We start from the raw sequence: 16,471 nt of genomic DNA, 5'->3' as shown, positions 1-16,471 counted from the left end.
GCTTAACTGAATGCGTTTTAGTTTATGACAAACCATAAAGGCCTTTACAGACAGGCAGCAAACACACTGAAGAAAACTTCATTTTGGAGTGTGATAAAGTCATTCTTTCGAAATGCTTTTGCTACGTTCATTCCCAAGCACTTTTTTTCTTTCCCTACCACAGCAGTTGTACAGTCTGTTTGTTTGAGAGTGATTTGTTATCTTTATTTTGAAATACAGTTTACGTAAAAAATGATACAGGGTAGAAGGAACAACTTCACTTGGACATCAACAAGTCTTTAGAAACTTCAACTGAGAAGATGACGTTGTCTGTTTGACAAAGTAGAGCTGCACACGGCAGTAAAAACATCCTTGAGGTAACATTACGTTTATGTCGGGTTTAAACTTAAGAAAATCAATTGGAATAAATCTGTAATGAGGTCAGAAATTCAGAAACATTTTACATTTTGTAGATGGTGTGGAATGGAAAGTGGCCTGCAGAAACCTCCCAAAGAAATTAGCATATTAATAAGAATGTTAATTAGAAATTCATGTGAGGTGTGAGGTTAGTATATTTGAGGATTTAATAGGAATTTTTAGAACCAAAGGCTTAAAGGAATGGAACCAAGAATAAACAAAGCTGTGTTGGACAAAAATCAGTTTAAACCCTCAGATTGTTTAAGACCCGTATACATTCCTGTTCTGCTGAGCACAAAGGAAGATATGTGGAAGAATGTCAGTAGAAGATATCTTCCCTTATTTATATGTAGGATTTCTGTGTATGAAAATGTACAAACCAAGTCAAGTCAGCTTTATTTATATAGCGCTTTTTACAATTTTCATTGATACAAAGCAGCTGCACAAGAAAACATTGACTATAAGTAAAACATAAAAGGTTATGCAAGTCAAAACACAGGTCAAATATCAGACAGACTATAAATTAATATATGCAGTGTTTATTAAATAAAACTTAAAAATTCTAACCAAAAGAAATAATAATGACGAAGGGATGGCTCATAAAATAGATGTTGTATTTTAATCCATATGGATGTGAAAATTAACTCACCTGACTACGAAACACTATGGTTTAAAAACACACATAAGCTTTGGTGGGTATTTAAACTATCGAATATTGACATCTGACCCCAGTATGGTGAAAAGCTTTGGGAAAACTAGATTGTTTCCATCTCAAGGTAAAAATGTGTATTGAATTGCCTAAATTTGTCTCATCACCTTGAAGTTCTTAAGGGAAGTGTTGAAAATAAAGAGACAAGTGGTGACATATTTTAGATATTATTACAGACATTTTTTTGTTTTGTTTTGTTTATTTCTCTTATCAGATTTGTATGTCTTAACCTAATAGGTAATGGTCCTTGACATAAGTGGAGTATATGTTATTTTTTCTACAACTTGTTAAGATCAGAGAGATATAAACATTTTAGAGAGGAAATTACACATTACACTCCACCCAGCGCTTTGAAGTCATGCATCATTTGTTTTTTAAATATTTTGCTTTCTTTCACTCTTTTTTTCTATCTATCTATCTATCGATCTATTTAATTATATACTGCTTATCTTTGTCTGTGCACAGACAACTGAAAAATGATTTTCCTGAAGATTTCCATACACTCTCCCTCTGACCAGAGTCTGCGATGACCATAATCACATAGGGTTTACACCATGCCATAGCTTGTAATAATCTTTGTTCACAGCCAAATTACTTGACCACTCTGAATACAGTCCTGACATTCCCCAAATGAATCCCTCAGGCTCAAATGGGCAGATGAAAAGCATTCCTTAACCTCTAACAGTACAGTAAATATCACGACACCCAACCCCATTTCATCACTATTGTGTCATTTACGGTCAAGAACATCAAAGATGACTTTACCCATGTTGGATAAACTCGTCTGTGGCTTTTCAAACCAGCTCAACGACCACAAAAATGACACTTGGCGAATGAGGGCAGACAGTTATGCACGATTAAGCAGGACGGTAATTAAGTTAACAAGGACACCTTGTTACTAAAACGTACCTATAATGTATTTTTAAGGGTTACTTTATAATTCAAATAATATTATTTAAGCCTTCGGTATGAATTGAAACTCTGTTCATCAAAATACATTCAAAAATGCTAATGAAGTATAAAAGAATGTTTTTAAGCTATTATTTTCCTTTCTTGACCTTTTTCCCTTAAACGTAGTTAAAGCCAAGCATCTCGTAGAATCTACACAAATGCTCCAGTGGGTGTTTTCCAGCAGCCTGTTAAAATGTGGGAATTAGAGGACTATGTTAAACCCTTTACACAGCGCTGTAGTGCAAGGCTGAAACGAAGCATTTCCAAGAAAAAGAAAGAGAAATAATTGCTTCTCTAGGGTTTTTGTATGTGTTCTTACAGAGGCATAGCAAGACAACACCCTGCTACCCTTCATTGTTATTCCTCCCTTCTCTTCCTCTCCTAGAATAAATTCAGCCTGCACCTGTGCGGGCTTTTTTAACACCTCCCGTGGCATTCCGTAATCACAAATCCCTCTGATCAAAGTGTCAGAGAACTGTCTTGAGCTGAGATATGAGATATCACCTTACATAATGTCAGTCATTTCTGATGAACCAGAAGAATGTTTGAGCCACTTCAATTCTTCTGATAGTCTATCACCCTGTGCCTCTCCTAACTGTTTACTATTGTGACCAACAACAACATCCACCAGGATTCAGCCAATGTAGTGAAATAAGCCCTCAGCATCATTCCATCGGAGTCGAGAATACTTTTCCAACCGTCTGCAGTGCAGCGGAGAAGACCGGCCAGACGAGAGAATTCTAGCGCTCACAAAGCAGGAATGTTATCACGGTGCATTTGGGACTGGCCCTCCTAATTACAGGAGGATAAGTTTGGTTGGGCCAGAGGCACTGTGTAATTACTATGATTGCGATGCCTTAAACCTTAGTCTATCCTGGCATGTCGTTTCTTTTGAAGAATGAGGCCCAGAAAAGACACACTGTGAAGTATATTAAATGTTGCCCTTGTATTGTTAAAGACGACGTAGGCTGAGCAAGTTATGAAATTTAATGACCATTGACCGGTGGTGATTGACGGTTGCCCCCTATAAAGATGCTGAGCCTTGTAATCTACATTATTCTGTAACAGCGTTTGATAAATGCATCGCACAGTGAGACGTGCATCTTGGATAGGTTGCAGCTTCACATAAATCTTTCAAAGATATTGATAGAGTGTTGCTGAATACTGAAATCCTCTCATGACAAGTTACTGTCAGTTTCAGCAAACTTTATATTCAGCTGTCTGGCTGTTAGACTCATGAGATATTTTTGATCTTCATTGGGACCTTATTGATTAACAAAGGAATCACAGAAGCGAAGTAAAAAAAACCCACAGGAATTGTGAACAGAATAAACTCTAGACACGACAATCAACAGTAAATGACAAAAAATGCAAAACATCATTATAAATAAAGACTGAAAACATTAGAAAATAGGAGCAGAGTAGCAACCTGCATGATGTTTACGACGCGATTGTGGAGGTGATTTAGGTGATGTAAAATACGTCTTATTGCACATGCTTGGAGTGTTCAGGATTATGGGTAATGTAGTATCTCATAACAATGTCATGTTGGCCCTTTCTACCATGCCAATTGAAAGCATTACAACAAACCTGTTTATTCTAAGCAACGGCCTGCTACACCGCCTCTGATGGACAACTTTAAAGGCGATTTTCTCAATTTTGCACCCTCAGATTCCAGATTTTTAAATAGTTGTATCTCAAGTTCAACCAAATATTGTCCGATCCTAACAAACCAAACATCAATGGAAAGCAATACAGAAAACAGGTTCAACTTTACAAATTTAACACTGAACTAAGGTGCAAATCATTTTTTTCACTTTGTTTTTGATTTAATACATTTTTGCAAACAACAGGAAGGGAGTGCATTCCAAAAAGTGGTTGTTTGTGGCCACCTTTTATGTCAGACTGAAGGTTAATTTTTATACTGAATTTCCTGCTACATAGGCGGGGGACAGATGGCCACTGTGTGTGGTTTTAACCCTAAAACATTACGATTTACTAACCTGACTCATTTATCATTCCACTCCATTCATAGAAATCTTGAGGTCAATTGCATCAGACTTTCCATGAGTTCTTTGATCCAACAGTAGTGGAAACCTTGTAATATGGTACTAGGTTAAAACCATAGCAACTGCACTGCAGATGTCCAAGACAGAAGATTTATACTGATCTTCAAACTCAGCTGCGGTAAGAACCTTCAATAAAGATCTGTTAACTCCAACACACAAAACACTGAAATACTTAGAAGCTTAGAATTAGGCATCATCCTCTAAAAAATGAAGAGGGAGGTTATAATCCAACATAATCTTGATAAAAGCCACTTGATAAATCCCAGCGCTACAGCTGGACACACACACCTGAACCAGCAATGACACGTTGTGTGCAAGTTTCCATTTTGGAAGAATAAATATGGAGACCGTTTCTTCCCTTGAAAGCAACATTCTCTGCCGTCACATCTGATTAATCGCCACAAAATGTTTTTCTTTGTTATTTGTGTTCTCTTAGAAATTACCTATAAAGTGTTGTTCGCTAAATGGCCACCTCATGTCTTGCTGTGTTTATATTAAGTATGTGTAAAAGAGTGATTATTTATTTGCTTATAAAGTAAACTATTAAATGTTTGGTTCATGAAATCCAGTTTTTTAAACATTCTGGTTTTGCCATGTAGTGTATAGATAACCATACCGTCGTCATGTGTTTGAGGTTTAGCATTTTTGCATGTGTTCAGTCACCTCTGGTTCACCTCAGCTTTGCTTCATGCACTTTTACAGGTGGTGGGCTTCAGTAATAAAGACAGGCTTACAAACAATATTGTTTTCCTCTATTCCAGGTTCACACAAGAAAGCTTCCTGATTCTGGCAGATTTTCTGTGCCTTTTCAAAGCAGGTTTTGTTATGTTAGATGGCGAGATCGGGGAACTTTTGTGATTTAAGGCACAAAGCGAACTGAAAAATGTAATGTATAGATTCTTCAAAATCCAAGATCAGGAATAGCACACACAAAAAACTGCAACTATTGCATTGATCCATGTGAGAATGCATTTATAGTTACGGTATGCATTTAATTTTACAAACTAGATTTTATCGCACACATTAAAACTGAGTTTCAACATTGCTCAAGAATTGTGTTGCATTAGCTTGTTTTAATTGATTTAAATGAACAAGAAACAACAACTACATTCCCATTGTGGGACAATGTGCCATTGCCTTCCTCTCAAAAAATACTTTTTTCACGTCTCATGATTTATACTACCCAACAAGTGTAAGAAGCATAAAATGTTATGACTTAGGAAAACTAAAGTGTCTGATCAAATTGATGAGCACTTAATCCATACATGCAAGTTTTTTGAAAGGTTTCTCACAGATTCACAAATATGGAAGTATCTATAGTCCCTGAGGGCCGTACAGCTCTGCACATGTTTCAGATAAACTTAAATTTCCCCAAAAGTGACTTGGAAGCCAAAAGAATGTGGAAAAGGTTGCAGTAGTAGCACTGCTGGGGAAAGCTGTCTGTGTGTAGTCACAATGGTGTAGAAAATCTCAAAAGAGACTTAAACTCAACTGATTTGTGTGCTGCCACTTTTGTTGACCCCAAGTGCTCAGTTTTTGAAGCTGTAATTCTCAACATAACGTATAGCTGTGCTCTTAATTTAGGACACTTTTCCTTTCACAGTGGATACGCTGCTTTACTGACCTCTGAACTTGCCATTGCGATGAATTTTACTCAATTTAAAACATTGTCCACCTGTTAGACAGCCACACGCATCCTGCAAAATATGTTTGTTTTGGCATACTATTCTTTGAGATGAATGAGACAGACGATAGACAAATAAAAATATTGTTTTCATTTTGCCCCTATTTGCAGAAAATGGAAACTTGAGTAACAGGTCAAAATAACGGAAAAGACGCTCTGTATTTTTTCAGACTTCAAATACAGCAAATAAAATAAGTTCATATTTACTTTTATGTAATACAGCAGTAATATTTGTACATGTGTTTAGGAAACGAAAAGTAAATAAAATGTATGTGATTTTTTCCCATTGCTGTTGGATTACATTATGTCACGTCTGAGGTAGACATTGGACTTGAATGGCAAAAAATACATCTAGAAATGCTGATTACATTAGCATGGTCTCTTGATTTTTTTCTGCGGAATTTGAAATCAAATTTATCATCGGATTTGTTAAAATATTGTGATAAATTATTGTTACGTGTTATGAGTGTTGTTATGTGTTAGGTGGGTTGTATTGTATACTGCTGTATACATCTATACATTGAGACCTCATATACTGATACTCATACATTATAGAATTTTTGGCATTTTGTTACTCCCCAAATTGTCAATTGCTGTATCAAAAACAATCCTGCTTGAGACTTTTTCCCATTGAAAATTATAACAATTATAATTACAGAATTTTGCTCTTATGCAAAAACTTTCAAATTCACTGGTCAACATTTACAATTGTGATTTGGTTTAGTAGAGCAGATTCTTAAAGGAACAGGTCGCCCAAATATTAAAATAATCTCATAGTTTACATTAATCAGAAGATAATTACATCTAATATAAATCATATTATTATTTTCTGCCAAAACTTCATATTCAGCCTTACAAAAGGGCAATCAAGATATGAAGCTTTTCATATAAAGAAGAAATGTTCTTACTTTTCTAACAAGCGTTCTGTTTCACTTAATAAAAGTTTAAGCCACCCGTTAAGTCCAAGACAATCTTTCCACTTAGCTTTTTGAGCGCTTCACTTCCTGCAGTCTTGGCACGGTGTTCACATTTGTCAAGCCCCATCTCCAAGACCCTCAGAGTGGAACACCAGCTCACTTCTGAGTGTTTGGTGGACGGCTCAGAGGACACCTGCTCGAATTCTGTTTATTTTCTTGCACAAACACCCACGGACTGTGTTTATGATTGGAAAGCCGAGCACATGAGTAAATATTTGCTTAAATCCCATCTTCCTTATAAACAGTCTTATTTTTTCCTTTCCTGCTTTCCTATATTTTAGGCATTTTTGAAGTAAATTCGTTTTTTTCTCTCAACCACATAGCTCGACACAACCCTATTCCCGTATTTCCCAAAACTCCTGTCATAGTTTCACCACCACCTGCTTTGAATTTGCTCTCCCACGGTAACAGGTCTTGATTACTTTATTTTCTTTCTTTGTCTCATATTATTCACGTGAATATATTTCAAACTATTTTTAAAAGTCATGTGATCTTTCAGAGCTCAGATATTCTCAAGAAAATCCAGATTTTAATGTCCAGCTGCCAAAGCGAGCAACCAGCCTTGCTGTATGGTTAAGTCGTACATTTTTGTTCCGTGTGCCAGGACATCTGTCTTTTGACACACCCTGTGATCATGAGAACAGGGAAGCAGCATCTTTTGATTATTTTTAATCGGGCTGCATGTATTTTCACAGAAACTGAGTCTGTCAAAAACATTTTAATGTTTTGTCTGCCAGATTTGATTCTTTTGCTGAAGTGAGCCTGCTGTTGTGCCAGTGTTGAGATAATGGCCACAGACTCTAAGGGTCACATATATATTTTTACATGTGTTCTGTTAACCAAATACGTTTTCAGAAAGTAGCTATGTAGGCATCATCCCTATAGACACATTTTTATAATTATTAGTATTATAAGCCTATCTGTCATTATATGAACTATAACTAAATATCAAACCAAGTGCATTTGTTTGAAAGAGATACAGTGCACACACTTTCTTTGTTTGCATTATATATATATATATAACTAAATATCAAACAAAGTGGATTTATTTGCTTGATTTATTAGATTTTAAATTAAAACAATTAAAATATCACATAAAACAATAGATCATTTTTTTGTGAAATATGTCCATAGTTAATTTGATAAACTAGTGTGCTCGCTAAAGACACCTGTGAGAGGGCAACTGACTACAACCCTTAAAAATAAAAGTTGTATTTAAAAGAAAAGCAATTTGGACAAAAAATTTTATGTAAAGATTTTTAAATGTTAGCTTCTTTCTTGCCAAAAAGGTGGGAAAAGATGTGCGTCATGGTGGCAGTCCAAAGACTGTTTGTTTGAAGTGCTGTGACCCTGAAGAACACTTGAACACTTTAAGGCCTCTTAGTTAGTGAGTTTTCTAAAGGCCAAATACAGTTCTGGACAATCCCAACAGAAGCAGAACACCTCAGCACATCTGGACTCACCACCGCATCTATTACACAAGCCTCACCATATGAAGTCACTTCCAAGTCAAATAAGCAACCCCCTATCTCACCTCCCCCCCCCCATAGGAACACCTAAAGAGGGACAAGGGTAAGCTTGCCAAAAAAAAGGACTCCGACCTCAAGCATTCCTCTCATCCAGGTCATGTTTTCATTACCCCGACAAATTTACACAGTTGTTAGTGATGGCCTGGGATTCCTCCTAAAGCACGGCCCACCAATAATAAACAGAGGCCAGCTGACACCCTTAGACACCTGCAAGGCTCCCTGACAGTGCAGGATTGTTCCCATGCAGGCCAGAGAGGCCCCACTTTCCTCTGAAAGTGTTATCCATCTGAGAGAGTCCCACTGTACCGCCCTGACGAACACATCGGACCCATGAAATACATGCGTCAATGGTAAATCCTACCCGAGGAAACGCCCCTGTTAGACATGTTGACCTGTGCCATTCAGCCATTTTTGAACGTTACATTCATGTACCTGTTCAATTGTGTTATGCAAAATGTCAAGACTTTTGATACTGCCAGTCTAAACATTTCAGATGTTATGGTGTAATCTTTTGGTTGATTTTGAGCTTAATTTGGCTTTTAAAATGAACATCAGAAGAGACGGATTATGGAATAAGTTTATGACTGTTATTTTCTTTTTATGCAGTATATATTTTTGATAATATATTTTTTGGGGGGCACACACAATTGACATTGACTGCATTAATCACAATAAACTAATTTTACTGTTCTAAAGGTAGCAAAATGACCACAACATTATTTTTCAGTTGATCAATTACCATAGCTGGAAATAGGGGAAATGTGGGGATATTGGTGGTGTTCAAAGATTTCCATCCTTTTCCATGAAATAACCCCCCAAACGACATTTCACACATACTTCAAGTGGCATAAACCTGCATCTGTAGTTTAAAAATATGTCCCCAACTAAATTTGTTCCCGAGTGAATTGCGACCATTTCCAGCTCAGTCCATATAGAAAAAGAAAAGTTTTTTATCATGTTATTGGTTAGTTAGCTTTATTTCTTTTATTTTTTATCAGTTAATCAAAACAACCCAACTGCAGATTGTTTTTTAATATTTGTTGCTATAAAACAACAATCAATAAATCATTACCTAGACAGGTTGGCAAAATGTATACGCTGCATATTTATCTAAATAATTGTACATTTATCTAAAATTGCTGTACATGTTTCTAAATAAATGTACCAATAAATTTGTATGTATATAAGGTCACATACTATTTTGTTTATTTTTCTACGTTTTTAAACAAATTATATACCGTATTTGTGGAAAGAAGTCCACGCATAATGTTTGCTCTTCAAGTTGGTCCTACATCAGATACAAGATGCAGCCCGGCAGCAACAGGGGAAACTTCTTGAAAGGACAACACCTGTTCTGTGAAACTACGGGAAGCTGATGGAAACAGACAGCAGTTCCACAGACCTGTTTTTTATCACTTTGCCTGCCTACTTATGAGGGCAAGTGGAAAGCTTTCCAGCGCGGTATGACTGTGGGATAGACGGTTTTGATTCCTCTTCTGCAATCGAAAGATGATCTGCATGCTTTGCTCAACCCGCTGTAATTTCTGGCTCTGGCTCTCGATTGATGATTTCTTTTCAAGGTTGACGGGGGAGCTCAAAAGCCACAGATAAGGTAGCTGGATCAGCCCCTGGCCAGCTGTGAACCCGATAGCATCTGTTTAAAGCATCTAAAGTCTGCTGCGCCAGTTATCTCACTTTTATCCTGCACATGTAAGAAGAATCCAAAGATGGCCAGTGATCTTACAGAAATGCAAATGTGATATCGGTGACTGTGTTATCAAAAGAGGAAGATTCCGCAAAGGAAGTTTGACTCTGTCTCTTTCCGTCTCTTAGAAGTAAACAGACGAGCCAAAACAAAAATCCTATTCACAGCAGGTGTTGTTGGAAATCATACTTTTATCATTACCATAAAGACAAAACAACTGCTCGACTTATGAAAATGACTTTTAACAATTTAACAATTCTTCCACAATCTGATCTACAGTCTACTTCATAGTATAGACTGTGTTGCACACTTTTTTAACGTCACATTTGCAACCAAAACCTCACATTTCGCTTCTGTGTGTAGTTTTTTCAGATATCATACAGTGTATCCCCTTGTGTTTTCTTGCAGTCCATCATTTTCATAAGGGACAGAAATTCTCACGGACAGGAAATATCTGGCTATATAGATTACTCCCACCGACTAAAAACCGAAGACTTTGAACCATATTTCAGCGGAAAGAAAAAACTTTTGCCAAGACCAACTGACTTGAGGTAAGCCTACTTATGACATGCAACATGTTTTTTCAGTTGCTAGTAAACGTGATATGAACCACTTAAAAGTCAGATTTGCTTATATGCAGATATGCATTCAAGCAGCAAAAACATTGAAAAAGAAACACAAACGACTTTGAAAAGACACCGGAAAGATGTACACTCGAAATTTTCAGTGTGCATAATGATGATGAGAACAAAACCGACGTCTTATAATATAGGAAGATAAGAATATTTCTGCTCTGGCCAACACATTAAAGAATAGTGTAAATGTACGTCATGAAGCCAAGTTTTTTCATACTGCAATAGCAATACATTTTTATTTGAATAAAATGTCTGTAAAGCAGGTTAGAAATCATAGCCATCAAAATGTTATCTTAAAACTACACTACACAAACATGTGCATGAATTGCATTTGGAGTAAAAAAAGACAAGTGAAACAATAAAAGGATTATGCTTACTTTATACAACTTTACTGGAAATACTTTTCATTCGAATTTAGTGAAATTCTGGGTGAGCACAAAAATTATTTATCAGATTATTTACTTAAAACAAAAAGGTTCCAACTTCCATCTTTCTCTCATATTGTGATGGTACCTGAACAGTGAATTAAAAATTTTGTAATGTAATATTGTAATGCCTTAAAATAAACATCTCCATGTAAATTACAATAATTTAAATGAGTCTAATATAAAACTGTCTTTGGTACTTATTTCATTTTTGTCTGTATATTCACATCTTAACTTTCACAACAACAGATTTCACTCAGAATTGCTCTTAGCTCTTAATGAAGGAAATACGTATCGCAGTATCGTTTCCTCTGTGCTCTCCTTTTCTCCATATTTTCGTTTTAGTCTCCCTCTCTCTCTCTTCCTCCACCATCCTTCTCACGGGAACAATAACAGGCAGTGCTTGTGGTTGCCACTAAGATGGAGCAGATGCTGTGTTCTTCCCTTACAGATGCATGAATCCACACCACAGCTGACAGACTTTGACTGCCTCACCACAAAAATAAAGAGTAAAAAAGTCATGGCCACCAGCTGAGGACACTCACATTCTTCTCAGTGGAGAGCATTAAGAAAGATGCTCAAAAGAGTTGAGAGAATCACTTTATTTTCTAGTTGCTCAAGAGTGTTTTTGCATGTGCAATGTATTTTATTTATTGTACTGTATATGCAAGCTATTCTATAAAAATATATATTTATACATATATCATCCAACCAATAGTCTTGCCAGATTGGATTCTTGTCGCTTTCTTTGGATGTGCATTGAGATTTGTCTTTTTTCAATCGCATTCTAGGTCACAACTCAGACTATTCACTGAAAGCTGTTTTTTTTCTCATTGATCCATACAGTAACAACTGGTGGATTTCCCCCTAAAACACTCCATTAGTCTTCACTACAGTAACCATGGAGCACTGCGGTACACAAACATCTTTTTCTCTGTCAGTGTTGTAGTGTAATGGTAAAGACACAGACGCGTTATTAACAGCATGGTAATTGTTTCCACAAAGCCCAGGTTTTTCACACGTTTGCTAGTTGGTGTGGGTGGGGTGCCATCCAGCTGCACTATGACTATTGAGCATTGTATGTTGCTGTGTGACATCTCTTTAGGGACAATATAGGGGTCCAAAAGGGCCGGTGAACATGTCCAACTGACACGTGTTGCCTCGCTCGTGGGTTAGGGAGAGCTCAGAGAGCCCGGCCCGTCTTCAGTCTTCCTCTGACTTGAAATTTTAAAAGCTCTGGAGCATTTTTCTGCCCATCTTTTCATGTTCGCTGTTAAAATATCTCACATCTGTCCTGTTTCTTTGACCAAAAGTAAGCGGTTCACCATTGCATAAAAGTGGTCTACCCAAAAATGCTAATTGCTATATGGCGTTTCAGTATAAATAGACACAGAAAATGCTGTCAAACCTTATTTCAAAAAGAAGGAAGTGAATATGCATCCTTGCTTCTAGAAAAGTTTACATTCTGTCTGTTATAAATCCTATGGAAAGAAAAAAGAAGGCTAGGGTTGATCCAGCATGCAAACAGAACTTGTGATTTCATGCATCGGTCTATTTCCTCACAGAATGTGGCTCTTTGTGAGGGTCTGCCATGTTTACGGTAAAGGCAGTTGCTCCAAAGGTAACGGAATAAGGATTTTCCTGCATGGGATGCAAAATGTGAGAATGTTTAGTTCAGGCCATTACTTTTTGTTTACATCTTTTGCACAGCCTTTTCATTTCAGGAACTATTGTATTTGCTTTGGTGACCAGCACCATGGTTTCTGGTCACCTTAACAGGAAGTTTGAGGTGTCTTTTTCCAGCTCTTTCTTTCCCTCTTTTTATCATGCACAGACCCATGCGTAATAAATTATAAGTTGTGGTTGTTTCAAGATGTTACAGCTATAGGATGAGGCCTGCTGAGCACATCTAAATGTGCAGGGTTCCTAAAAACATTTTAACTAATAAACCTTAAACACATGTTAAAATTTGTGTAACTATTCCCTAGTGTAGTCGATGGTTTTATTGGTGGTCTATTAAATTAAATGTTATGGTTCTTGAATAGTTTCATGTCGGAGCATTCTCAAGATTTTTTCCCTAGCGTCATGTGAATATCCGTCTTTATACTTCACCAGGGATTGCTACTGAACCAAATCCTCCCTAGCTTGACATGAGCCAAATAAGAATATCGTAATGTTTTCTTAATATCTTTAATATCATTAACATTTTACAGATGTTGTTTACAGGACTGTTTAGTTATAGAAACAGCATACAGAGCTCTGGCTGATATCCAAAGCGTTATCATGCCAAAGAATATGTAGCTCTTGCATCCATATGTCTCTCCCTCACATTTACAAAGAGCCTCTCCCCAAAGTCCAACTTTGTTCTTGGACCACAAACTACTGCTTGGGAATAGTTGAGGTCCATTTGAGCAGCCTTCACTGCTTCAGAGTGTGACATTTGGAGTTGTGTTTCTGCAAAGCAGCTGTCTCCAAACAGCTTGATAAGAACCACTAACATTAGCCAGACAGTCGCTTTTTGAAACAGGCTGTTCCTTTAGCCCCAATAGGTATTTCATTATTGTTCACCGAGTGCATCAATTACATTTAAATCTATTCTTTCTGCCATTTCCAGTGGCCTGCTGGGTCCCAATCTAAACACTGATCAGTGCAGACAGGAATTTTTGTGGAGATTTGTCTTGGTTGTAGCTGTGAGAAAGGTTTTTTTCATTAGGCTGGAATGTCTTTATCTATTAATTCAAATAAGTCACATTCAGAGTCAAGTAAAGCTTGTGTCAAACATGCACATTAAACACTGACATTTGAAAATCAATAACCTTCAAAGCTTTTTACTGAAATCACATTTTAGTAAATTTTGTCTAGATTCTCCCAGGTAAACAAATTTACAAAATATTTACAACACAAAATAGCACAAATATTTCTTCGGTCAGATTACATAAAACTCTGATGTGCAAAAGTTTCTTCTACAAAAGTAATTTGGCCTCCTCCTTAAAAATAAAGATGCTTTTCTTTAGATTTTTTGTCTAAATGGTTCCATTAATAACCTTTACCACCTGAAGAATCTTTCTGTTTCACAAAAGGTTTTTGTGGCAAAAAAAGGTTCTTCAGATTATAAAAAGGTAAGAAAAAAGACAGTTCTTTAAAGAACCTTTGACTGAATGGTTCTTTGTGGAACCCAAAATGGTTCTTCTATGACATCGCTGTGAGGAACAGTGTAGTTAAAAATAACAGTCTGTTTTATTTGACAACTGTGAGTTGCTTTGTTTTTTTTTGGTTAATTTTTATTTGATAATTGTAAATGTTATTTTGCTTTTGTACTTTGTGCTTTTGAGTGTGAGTTTTCCTGTAAAAAAAAAGATTTTTACAAAGACTTGTCATATCTGTCAGCATATTTATTTAAGACATACACGTTAATATCTCTATAACTTATTCACTGATGTCTTTTCTTCAGCTTCTACAACTGGAAAACTCGGGTGGCTAAATATAATGCCAGCTTAAACTATGAGGTGATCACAGAAAATCTAAGTGGCTTGCTGTTTGAAAACAAAGAAGACAGAAAAATCTTGAATGTTGACCCGGAGGTAAGCCTGTTTGATGTACAAAGGGCTGGTGAGGAACAAGTCAAAATACATTAATTTTACAGATTATTTCAGTTTTGCATAATCTTTAAAATGATAGTTCTCCCAAATATGAATTTTCTTTCATCATTTACTCACCCTTGTGTCACTCCAGACCAGAACACAAAAGCAGATATTTTGAAGAAGGTTGGTAACCAAACAACCTTTGCACCTCTCAACACAAAGCCATTGAGACATTTTTCAAAATATCTTCTTTTGTATTCCACAGATGAAAGAGTCATATACAGGTTTTGACTGGCATTGAGGTGAATAAATAATGGCATCTATTTACAAATAAACACTTTAAACTATTTTATAGGCATTTAGTTTTTAATAAATCTATAAACAAAATTCATCAGGACCGTAATACTTAAAAAACACTTTTATATATTTATTAAATATTCTGACACTATTTTTATAATTACCCAGTACAGACATAATCTATTGAGCCTACACTGCAAAAATTAAAGGTTCTTTAAGGAACCATTTGGGGTTCTTCACATCGCCACACCAGCTGAACAAACTCTAGGCACAGTTTCACAAAGGGTGGTTCTCTGAGGAACATAAAATGGTCTGGAACCACCTTGGGTTCTTCAAGGCACATTTTCACAGTTTATCTTAGCCTTTTCTGATCATGATTTTGAAATGTTTGTTCAAATGGCAGGGGCCGGAAACAAACTTTGGACTATTATTATTCTTATAAAACATAAAAATGATCACTAAGAATCCCTATTTCATTTAGAAATGTTTGAGTTCCTCTAGAGGCTGTCTTGTACAAGAGAGATTCTCCAGGGACCACATTTAGAGATTTTACAAGAACCATAGTTTAGAATTTGAGTTCCTTCAACAGCCCGCGAAGCACTTCAAGGATTCAGCGTAGTAAAAAGATGACTCCAGAACTTCAGAACTGAATATGGGGTTATTCAAGAATTCTAGAAGTTCTTGGAAGAACCACCAAGATTATAGATGGTTCCACCCATAACCCTATTATGAAGCACTTAAAATACAGTTTAAGTGCTTCTTTAAGTAGACAACAGGATATTTGAGGCACCTTTTATTATCACAGGTAACGCACTGTATAATGTGCCATATTATCCAATATCCCCCATGTAAAACCGAGAGATCCTTTCTGCACCTGGGCAGCATTTTTGTCCCAGTTTCTCGAAATATCCGCCAGAGCGGCTTATAATGAGCCGCAAATGCAGTCTTGGAACCTGTGCCGCATTTTTTTGCCTTCCTACCCAGGGGCTATGAGTGCATGCTATTTTGGAAAAGAGGCAACGCTGCAGACCGGCCTCTTTGAACACAAACTCGCCCAGGCTGCCTCGTTGAGGGCGAGATGGCAGAGGCGAGTATTGCCTGTGGTCGAGCACACCCCGACCAGGCCAGCTATTAAAAAACAAGGGGAGGCTAAGGAGTCCAGACACTGAAACCACTCGTGCACCCGGAATCCAACCTCAGGCCCCCACCAGGCATGACCTCATTGCCCATGTGGATGCATTCCTTCAGCAGAATCATGTCATATTAAACACATGGCCTTGATTTGTTTGTTTGTTTATTGTTTGCTCATTTTTATCCCCCTGTCAGATACATGCAGCGTTTGGCCCCTTTTGATGAAGATATGCCGGTTATCCTTTCAAAGTAGCAATTAGTGGTTTAGTTTGATAACCAACCCTTAAACAGTAAATCAACAGCTAATGCGTTTTGTTTGCTTTACTTTATTTGTTGAAGGAAGGGGGTGTTTACCACATTTATCCTTGCTCACCCTTAAGGG

General features: G+C 36.8%; 1 protein-coding gene across 1 annotated transcript in view; it reads left to right on the top strand.

Moving 5' to 3' along the window:
* Positions 1 to 16,471, top strand: part of cfap299 (cilia and flagella associated protein 299) — a gene marked incomplete at both ends in the record, with an annotated part of 58,616 nt that overhangs the window by 41,430 nt on the left and 715 nt on the right. Inside the window, 2 exon segments of the mRNA XM_079471091.1 lie at positions 10,429 to 10,571; positions 14,532 to 14,661. Coding sequence (XP_079327217.1) covers positions 10,429 to 10,571; positions 14,532 to 14,661 — 273 coding nt within the window.

The sequence above is a fragment of the Barbatula barbatula genome (assembly GCF_947034865.1).
Source record: "Barbatula barbatula genome assembly, chromosome: 2".
In the NCBI taxonomy this organism is placed as follows: domain Eukaryota; kingdom Metazoa; phylum Chordata; class Actinopteri; order Cypriniformes; family Nemacheilidae; genus Barbatula; species Barbatula barbatula.
This window is presented reverse-complemented; position numbering and strand designations above follow the sequence as displayed.